The sequence below is a fragment of the Labrus mixtus genome, chromosome 16 (genome assembly GCF_963584025.1).
Source record: "Labrus mixtus chromosome 16, fLabMix1.1, whole genome shotgun sequence".
NCBI classification, from domain to species: domain Eukaryota; kingdom Metazoa; phylum Chordata; class Actinopteri; order Labriformes; family Labridae; genus Labrus; species Labrus mixtus.
This window is the reverse complement of record NC_083627.1, coordinates 468163-478162: the sequence shown is the minus strand read 5'-3', so window position 1 is coordinate 478162 and position 10000 is coordinate 468163. Positions and strand designations below refer to the sequence as shown.

Below are 10000 nucleotides of genomic sequence, written 5' to 3'. Positions count from 1 at the left end.
GAGGGTGCAGCTCCATCACAGTGAGAGTGCAGCTCCATCAGAGTGACAGTGCAGCTCCATCAGAGTGAGAGTGCAGCTCCATCAGTGTGACAGTGCAGCTCCATCAGTGTGAGAGTGCAGCTCCATCAGAGTGCAGCTCCATCAGAGTGACAGTGCAGCTCCATCAGAGTGCAGCTCCATCAGAGTAAGAGAGCAGCTCCATCAGTGTGACAGTGCAGCTCCATCAGAGTAAGAGTGCAGCACCATCAGAGTGAGAGCGCAGCTCCATCAGAGTGAGAGTGCAGCTCCATCAGTGTGAGAGTGCAGCTCCATCAGAGTGACAGTGCAGCTCCATCAGTGTGAGAGGGCAGCTCCATCAGAGTGAGAGTGCAGCTCCATCAGTGTGAGAGTGCAGCTCCATCAGTGTGAAAGAGCAGCTCCATCAGTGTGAGTGCAGCTCCGTCAGTGTGATAGTGCAGCTCCATCAGAGTGAGAGTGCAGCTCCATCAGAGTGAGAGTGCAGCTCCGTCAGTGTGACAGTGCAGCTCCATCAGAGTGAGAGTGCAGCTCCATCAGTGTGAGAGAGCAGCTCCATCAGAGTGAGAGTGCAGCTCCATCAGTGTGAAAGAGCAGCTCCATCAGAGTGCAGCTCCATCAGAGTGACAGTGCAGCTCCATCAGAGTGAGAGAGCAGCTCCATCAGTGTGACAGTGCAGCTCCGTCAGTGTGACTGTGCAGCTCCATCAGAGTGAGAGTGCAGCTCCATCAGTGTGAGAGTGCAGCTCTATCAGAGTGAGAGTGCAGCTCCATCAGAGTGAGAGAGCAGCTCCATCAGAGTGCATCTCCATCAGAGTGAGAGTGCAACTCCATCAGTGTGAGAGAGCAGCTCCATCAGAGTGAGAGTTCAGCTCCATCAGAGTGAGAGTCCAGCTCCATCAGTGTGAGAGTGCAGCTCCATCAGTGTGACAGTGCAGCTCCATCAGAGTGAGAGTGCAGCTCCATCAGTGTGAGAGTGCAGCTCCATCACAGTGCAGCTCCATCAGAGTGACAGTGCAGCTCCATCAGAGTGCAGCTCCATCAGTGGGAGAGTGCAGCTCCATCAGAGTGCAGCTCCATCAGAGTGACAGTGCAGCTCCATCACTGTTAGAGTGCAGCTCCATCAGAGTGCATCTCCATCAGAGTGAGAGTGCAACTCCATCAGTGTGAGAGAGCAGCTCCATCAGAGTGAGAGTTCAGCTCCATCAGAGTGAGAGTCCAGCTCCATCAGTGTGAGAGTGCAGCTCCATCAGTGTGACAGTGCAGCTCCATCAGAGTGAGAGTGCAGCTCCATCAGTGTGAGAGAGCAGCTCCATCAGAGTGAGAGTGCAGCTCCGTCAGTGTGACAGTGCAGCTCCATCAGAGTGAGAGTGCAGCTCCATCAGTGTGAGAGAGCAGCTCCATCAGAGTGAGAGTGCAGCTCCATCAGTGTGAAAGAGCAGCTCCATCAGAGGGCAGCTCCATCAGAGTGACAGTGCAGCTCCATCAGAGTGCAGCTCCATCAGTGTGAGAGTGCAGCTCTATCAGAGTGAGAGTGCAGCTCCATCAGAGTGAGAGAGCAGCTTCATCAGAGTGAGAGTGCAGCTCCATCAGAGTGAGTGCAGCTCCATCAGAGTGCAGCTCCATCAGAGTGAGAGTGCAGCTCCATCAGTGTGAGAGAGCAGCTCCATCAGTGTGAGAGTGCAGCTCCATCAGAGTGAGAGTGCAGCTCTGTCAGAGTGAGAGTGCAGCTCCATCAGAGTGAGAGAGCAGCTCCATCAGTGTGAGAGTGCAGCTCCATCAGAGTGAGAGTGCAGCTCCATCAGAGTGAGAGAGCAGCTCCATCAGTGTGAGAGTGCAGCTTCATCAGAGTGAGAGTGCAGCTCCGTCAGTGTGAGAGTGCAGCTCCATCAGTGTGACAGTGCAGCTCCATCAGAGTGAGAGTGCAGCTCCATCAGTGTGAGAGTGCAGCTCCATCAGTGTGACAGTGCAGCTCCATCAGAGAGAGAGTGCAGCTCCATCAGTGTGAGAGTGCAGCTCCATCAAAGTGCAGCTCCATCAGAGTGAGAGAGCAGCTCCATCAGTGTGAGAGTGCAGCTCCATCAGAGTGAGAGAGCAGCTCCATCAGTGTGAGAGAGCAGCTCCATCAGAGTGAGAGTGCAGCTCCATCAGAGTGAGAGAGCAGCTCCATTAGTGTGAGTGCAGCTCCGTCAGTGTGAGAGTGCAGCTCCATCAGAGTGATAGTGCAGCTCCATCAGAGTGAGAGAGCAGCTCCATCAGTGTGCAGCTCCATCAGAGAGACAGTGCAGCTCCATCAGAGTGACAGTGCAGCTCCATCACTGTGAGAGTGCAGCTCTATCAGAGTGATAGTGCAGCTCCATCAGAGTGAGAGTGCAGCTCCATCAGAGTGCATCTCCATCAGAGTGAGAGTGCAACTCCATCAGTGTGAGAGTGCAGCTCCATCAGAGTGAGAGTCCAGCTCCATCAGTGTGAGAGTGCAATTCCATCAGTGTGACAGTGCAGCTCCATCAGAGTGAGAGTGCAGCTCCATCAGTGTGAGAGTGCAGCTCCATCAGAGTGCAGCTCCATCAGAGTGCAGCTCCATCAGAGTGAGAGTGCAGCTCCATCAGTGTGAGAGAGCAGCTCCATCAGTGTGAGAGTGCAGCTCCATCAGAGTGAGAGTGCAGCTCTGTCAGAGTGAGAGTGCAGCTCCATCAGAGTGAGAGAGCAGCTCCATCAGTGTGAGAGTGCAGCTCCATCAGAGTGAGAGTGCAGCTCCATCAGAGTGAGAGAGCAGCTCCATCAGTGTGAGAGTGCAGCTCCATCAGAGTGAGAGTGCAGCTCCGTCAGTGTGAGAGTGCAGCTCCATCAGTGTGACAGTGCAGCTCCATCAGAGTGAGAGTGCAGCTCCATCAGTGTGAGAGTGCAGCTCCATCAGTGTGACAGTGCAGCTCCATCAGAGAGAGAGTGCAGCTCCATCAGTGTGAGAGTGCAGCTCCATCAAAGTGCAGCTCCATCAGAGTGAGAGAGCAGCTCCATCAGTGTGAGAGTGCAGCTCCATCAGAGTGAGAGAGCAGCTCCATCAGTGTGAGAGAGCAGCTCCATCAGAGTGAGAGTGCAGCTCCATCAGAGTGAGAGAGCAGCTCCATTAGTGTGAGTGCAGCTCCGTCAGTGTGAGAGTGCAGCTCCATCAGAGTGATAGTGCAGCTCCATCAGAGTGAGAGAGCAGCTCCATCAGTGTGCAGCTCCATCAGAGAGACAGTGCAGCTCCATCAGAGTGACAGTGCAGCTCCATCACTGTGAGAGTGCAGCTCTATCAGAGTGATAGTGCAGCTCCATCAGAGTGCATCTCCATCAGAGTGAGAGTGCAACTCCATCAGTGTGAGAGTGCAGCTCCATCAGAGTGAGAGTCCAGCTCCATCAGTGTGAGAGTGCAATTCCATCAGTGTGACAGTGCAGCTCCATCAGAGTGAGAGTGCAGCTCCATCAGTGTGAGAGTGCAGCTCCATCAGAGTGCAGCTCCATCAGAGTGACAGTGCAGCTCCATCAGAGTGCAGCTCCATCAGTGTGAGAGTGCAGCTCCATCAGAGTGCAGCTCCATCAGAGTGACAGTGCAGCTCCATCACTGTTAGAGTGCAGCTCCATCAGAGTGCATCTCCATCAGAGTGAGAGTGCAACTCCATCAGTGTGAGAGAGCAGCTCCATCAGAGTGAGAGTTCAGCTTCATCAGAGTGAGAGTCCAGCTCCATCAGAGTGAGAGTGCAGCTCCATCAGAGTGAGAGTGCAGCTGCATCAGAGTGACAGTGCAGCTCCATCAGAGTGAGAGTGCAGCTCCATCAGTGTGACAGTGCAGCTCCATCAGTGTGAGAGTGCAGCTCCATCAGAGTGAGAGTACAACTCCATCAGAGTGAGAGTGCAGCTCCATCAGAGTGCAGCTCCATCAGAGTGACAGTGCAGCTCCATCAGAGTGCAGCTTCATCAGAGTGAGAGAGCAGCTCCATCAGAGTGAGAGTGCAGCTCCATCAGTGTGAGAGTGCAGCTCCATCAGTGTGAGAGTGCAGCTCCATCAGAGTGAGAGTACAACTCCATCAGAGTGAGAGTGCAGCTCCATCAGAGTGCAGCTCCATCAGAGTGACAGTGCAGCTCCATCAGAGTGCAGCTCCATCAGAGTGAGAGAGCAGCTCCATCAGTGTGACAGTGCAGCTCCATCAGAGTGAGAGTGCAGCTCCGTCAGTGTGAGAGTGCAGCTCCGTCAGTGTGAGGGTGCAGCTCCATCACAGTGAGAGTGCAGCTCCATCAGAGTGACAGTGCAGCTCCATCAGAGTGAGAGTGCAGCTCCATCAGTGTGACAGTGCAGCTCCATCAGTGTGAGAGTGCAGCTCCATCAGAGTGCAGCTCCATCAGAGTGACAGTGCAGCTCCATCAGAGTGCAGCTCCATCAGAGTAAGAGAGCAGCTCCATCAGTGTGACAGTGCAGCTCCATCAGAGTAAGAGTGCAGCACCATCAGAGTGAGAGCGCAGCTCCATCAGAGTGAGAGTGCAGCTCCATCAGTGTGAGAGTGCAGCTCCATCAGAGTGACAGTGCAGCTCCATCAGTGTGAGAGGGCAGCTCCATCAGAGTGAGAGTGCAGCTCCATCAGTGTGAGAGTGCAGCTCCATCAGTGTGAAAGAGCAGCTCCATCAGTGTGAGTGCAGCTCCGTCAGTGTGATAGTGCAGCTCCATCAGAGTGAGAGTGCAGCTCCATCAGAGTGAGAGTGCAGCTCCGTCAGTGTGACAGTGCAGCTCCATCAGAGTGAGAGTGCAGCTCCATCAGTGTGAGAGAGCAGCTCCATCAGAGTGAGAGTGCAGCTCCATCAGTGTGAAAGAGCAGCTCCATCAGAGTGCAGCTCCATCAGAGTGACAGTGCAGCTCCATCAGAGTGAGAGAGCAGCTCCATCAGTGTGACAGTGCAGCTCCGTCAGTGTGACTGTGCAGCTCCATCAGAGTGAGAGTGCAGCTCCATCAGTGTGAGAGTGCAGCTCTATCAGAGTGAGAGTGCAGCTCCATCAGAGTGAGAGAGCAGCTCCATCAGAGTGCATCTCCATCAGAGTGAGAGTGCAACTCCATCAGTGTGAGAGAGCAGCTCCATCAGAGTGAGAGTTCAGCTCCATCAGAGTGAGAGTCCAGCTCCATCAGTGTGAGAGTGCAGCTCCATCAGTGTGACAGTGCAGCTCCATCAGAGTGAGAGTGCAGCTCCATCAGTGTGAGAGTGCAGCTCCATCACAGTGCAGCTCCATCAGAGTGACAGTGCAGCTCCATCAGAGTGCAGCTCCATCAGTGGGAGAGTGCAGCTCCATCAGAGTGCAGCTCCATCAGAGTGACAGTGCAGCTCCATCACTGTTAGAGTGCAGCTCCATCAGAGTGCATCTCCATCAGAGTGAGAGTGCAACTCCATCAGTGTGAGAGAGCAGCTCCATCAGAGTGAGAGTTCAGCTCCATCAGAGTGAGAGTCCAGCTCCATCAGTGTGAGAGTGCAGCTCCATCAGTGTGACAGTGCAGCTCCATCAGAGTGAGAGTGCAGCTCCATCAGTGTGAGAGAGCAGCTCCATCAGAGTGAGAGTGCAGCTCCGTCAGTGTGACAGTGCAGCTCCATCAGAGTGAGAGTGCAGCTCCATCAGTGTGAGAGAGCAGCTCCATCAGAGTGAGAGTGCAGCTCCATCAGTGTGAAAGAGCAGCTCCATCAGAGGGCAGCTCCATCAGAGTGACAGTGCAGCTCCATCAGAGTGCAGCTCCATCAGTGTGAGAGTGCAGCTCTATCAGAGTGAGAGTGCAGCTCCATCAGAGTGAGAGAGCAGCTTCATCAGAGTGAGAGTGCAGCTCCATCAGAGTGAGTGCAGCTCCATCAGAGTGCAGCTCCATCAGAGTGAGAGTGCAGCTCCATCAGTGTGAGAGAGCAGCTCCATCAGTGTGAGAGTGCAGCTCCATCAGAGTGAGAGTGCAGCTCTGTCAGAGTGAGAGTGCAGCTCCATCAGAGTGAGAGAGCAGCTCCATCAGTGTGAGAGTGCAGCTCCATCAGAGTGAGAGTGCAGCTCCATCAGAGTGAGAGAGCAGCTCCATCAGTGTGAGAGTGCAGCTTCATCAGAGTGAGAGTGCAGCTCCGTCAGTGTGAGAGTGCAGCTCCATCAGTGTGACAGTGCAGCTCCATCAGAGTGAGAGTGCAGCTCCATCAGTGTGAGAGTGCAGCTCCATCAGTGTGACAGTGCAGCTCCATCAGAGAGAGAGTGCAGCTCCATCAGTGTGAGAGTGCAGCTCCATCAAAGTGCAGCTCCATCAGAGTGAGAGAGCAGCTCCATCAGTGTGAGAGTGCAGCTCCATCAGAGTGAGAGAGCAGCTCCATCAGTGTGAGAGAGCAGCTCCATCAGAGTGAGAGTGCAGCTCCATCAGAGTGAGAGAGCAGCTCCATTAGTGTGAGTGCAGCTCCGTCAGTGTGAGAGTGCAGCTCCATCAGAGTGATAGTGCAGCTCCATCAGAGTGAGAGAGCAGCTCCATCAGTGTGCAGCTCCATCAGAGAGACAGTGCAGCTCCATCAGAGTGACAGTGCAGCTCCATCACTGTGAGAGTGCAGCTCTATCAGAGTGATAGTGCAGCTCCATCAGAGTGAGAGTGCAGCTCCATCAGAGTGCATCTCCATCAGAGTGAGAGTGCAACTCCATCAGTGTGAGAGTGCAGCTCCATCAGAGTGAGAGTCCAGCTCCATCAGTGTGAGAGTGCAATTCCATCAGTGTGACAGTGCAGCTCCATCAGAGTGAGAGTGCAGCTCCATCAGTGTGAGAGTGCAGCTCCATCAGAGTGCAGCTCCATCAGAGTGACAGTGCAGCTCCATCAGAGTGCAGCTTCATCAGTGTGAGAGTGCAGCTCCATCAGAGTGCAGCTCCATCAGAGTGCAGCTCCATCAGAGTGAGAGTGCAGCTCCATCAGTGTGAGAGAGCAGCTCCATCAGTGTGAGAGTGCAGCTCCATCAGAGTGAGAGTGCAGCTCTGTCAGAGTGAGAGTGCAGCTCCATCAGAGTGAGAGAGCAGCTCCATCAGTGTGAGAGTGCAGCTCCATCAGAGTGAGAGTGCAGCTCCATCAGAGTGAGAGAGCAGCTCCATCAGTGTGAGAGTGCAGCTCCATCAGAGTGAGAGTGCAGCTCCGTCAGTGTGAGAGTGCAGCTCCATCAGTGTGACAGTGCAGCTCCATCAGAGTGAGAGTGCAGCTCCATCAGTGTGAGAGTGCAGCTCCATCAGTGTGACAGTGCAGCTCCATCAGAGAGAGAGTGCAGCTCCATCAGTGTGAGAGTGCAGCTCCATCAAAGTGCAGCTCCATCAGAGTGAGAGAGCAGCTCCATCAGTGTGAGAGTGCAGCTCCATCAGAGTGAGAGAGCAGCTCCATCAGTGTGAGAGAGCAGCTCCATCAGAGTGAGAGTGCAGCTCCATCAGAGTGAGAGAGCAGCTCCATTAGTGTGAGTGCAGCTCCGTCAGTGTGAGAGTGCAGCTCCATCAGAGTGATAGTGCAGCTCCATCAGAGTGAGAGAGCAGCTCCATCAGTGTGCAGCTCCATCAGAGAGACAGTGCAGCTCCATCAGAGTGACAGTGCAGCTCCATCACTGTGAGAGTGCAGCTCTATCAGAGTGATAGTGCAGCTCCATCAGAGTGCATCTCCATCAGAGTGAGAGTGCAACTCCATCAGTGTGAGAGTGCAGCTCCATCAGAGTGAGAGTCCAGCTCCATCAGTGTGAGAGTGCAATTCCATCAGTGTGACAGTGCAGCTCCATCAGAGTGAGAGTGCAGCTCCATCAGTGTGAGAGTGCAGCTCCATCAGAGTGCAGCTCCATCAGAGTGACAGTGCAGCTCCATCAGAGTGCAGCTCCATCAGTGTGAGAGTGCAGCTCCATCAGAGTGCAGCTCCATCAGAGTGACAGTGCAGCTCCATCACTGTTAGAGTGCAGCTCCATCAGAGTGCATCTCCATCAGAGTGAGAGTGCAACTCCATCAGTGTGAGAGAGCAGCTCCATCAGAGTGAGAGTTCAGCTTCATCAGAGTGAGAGTCCAGCTCCATCAGTGTGAGAGTGCAGCTCCATCAGTGTGACAGCGCAGCTCCATCAGAGTGAGAGTGCAGCTCCATCAGTGTGAGAGTGCAGCTCCATCAGTGTGACAGTGCAGCTCCATCAGAGTGCAGCTCCATCAGAGTGACAGTGCAGCTCCATCAGAGTGCAGCTCCATCAGTGTGAGAGTGCAGCTCCATCAGAGTGCAGCTCCATCAGAGTGACAGTGCAGCTCCATCAGTCTGACAGTGCAGCTCCATCAGTGTGAGAGAGCAGCTCCATCAGTGTGAGAGTGCAGCTCCATCAGAGTGAGAGTACAGCTCCATCAGAGTGCAGCTCCATCAGAGTGAGAGTGCAGCTTCATCAGAGTGAGAGTTCAGCTTCATCAGAGTGAGAGTTCAGCTCCGTCAGAGTGAGAGTGCAGCTCCATCAGTGTGAGAGTGCAGCTCCATCAGAGTGAGAGTGCAGCTCCATCAGTGTGAGAGTGCAGCTCCATCAGAGTGTAGCTTCATCAGAGTGAGAGTGCAGCTCCATCAGAGTGAGAGTTCAGCTCCATCAGAGTGAGAGTGCAGCTCCATCAGAGTGCAGCTCCATCAGAGTGAGAGTGCAGCTCCATCAGAGTTAGAGTTCAGCTCCGTCAGAGTGAGAGTGCAGCTCCATCAGTGTGAGAGTGCAGCTCCATCAGAGTGAGAGTGCAGCTCCATCAGTGTGAGAGTGCAGCTCCATCAGAGTGTAGCTCCATCAGAGTGAGAGTTCAGCTCCGTCAGAGTGAGAGTGCAGCTCCATCAGAGTGAGAGTTCAGCTCCATCAGAGTGAGAGTGCTGCTCCATCAGAGTGTAGCTTCATCAGAGTGAGAGTTCAGCTCCATCAGAGTGAGAGTGCAGCTCCATCAGAGTGTAGCTCCATCAGAGTGAGAGTGCAGCTCCATCAGAGTGAGAGTGCAGCTCCATCAGAGTGTAGCTCCATCAGAGTGAGAGTGCAGCTCCATCAGAGTGAGAGTGCAGCTCCATCAGAGTGTAGCTCCATCAGAGTGAGAGTGCAGCTCCATCAGAGTGAGAGTTCAGCTCCATCAGAGTGAGAGTACAGCTCCATTAGAGTGAGAGTGCAGCTCCGTCAGTGAGAGAGAGCAGATATCTTCTCTCCACATTCAGACACTAAAGAAGAGCTAACTGTGTTTGTGTCTGCAGATCATCAGAGCTGTTTGCTTTGAGAGACTCTGAGACGAGAGAGAACATGAGGAACAGTTTCTGGCTCTTTTTGTCTGACTCACTGATGAGTGTGATAGATTGTATAATCCTTTATTGTCGTGTTTATGTGATTATATCACCTCCTACATTATTAAATAAAGTTGAATTAGCCATGTTTGATGATTTTGACTCACAGCAGCTGATAACAGCTCAAAGTGTTTGTATTGTGTTTTTGTTTCTGCAGCTGCAGCAGCAGGAGGAGTCCATCGAGGAGGTGATCAAAGACACAGAGTGTCTGTTCCAATCCAGAGAGAAGGAATATCAGGAGACCATCGACCAGATCGAGGTGACCACGCTTAAACGACCGTGTTTTAATTATCTTATAAGAACAAAAAGTCAGAATCTGTCTGTGTTCACACCTGAGCTCAACAAACTCTGTGAACCATTCAAACCATTCAATAATAACTGGGAGACGTTGGTGGTGTAAACGTGGCGTCAGTGGTGTATACATGGCATCGGTGGTGTAAACCTGGCGTCGGTGGTGTAAACGTGGCGTCAGTGGTGTATACATGGCATCGGTGGTGTAAACCTGGCGTCGGTGGTGTATACGTTGCGTCGGTGGTGTAAACGTGGCGTCGGTGGTGTAAACCTGGCGTCGGTGGTGTATACGTTGCGTCGGTGGTGTAAACGTGGCGTCGGTGGTGTAAACGTGGCGTCGGTGGTGTATACGTTGCGTCGGTGGTGTAAACGTGGCGTC

At 53.3% G+C, this 10000-nt stretch overlaps 1 protein-coding gene across 1 annotated transcript in view; it reads left to right on the top strand.

Moving 5' to 3' along the window:
* iffo1a (intermediate filament family orphan 1a) overlaps positions 1 to 10000 on the top strand; it is a 21241-nt gene that overhangs the window by 9311 nt on the left and 1930 nt on the right. The window contains exon 7 of the mRNA XM_061059660.1: positions 9488 to 9589. Within this exon, the coding sequence (XP_060915643.1) occupies positions 9488 to 9589 (102 nt within the window). The remainder of the gene's footprint in view (positions 1 to 9487; positions 9590 to 10000) is intronic.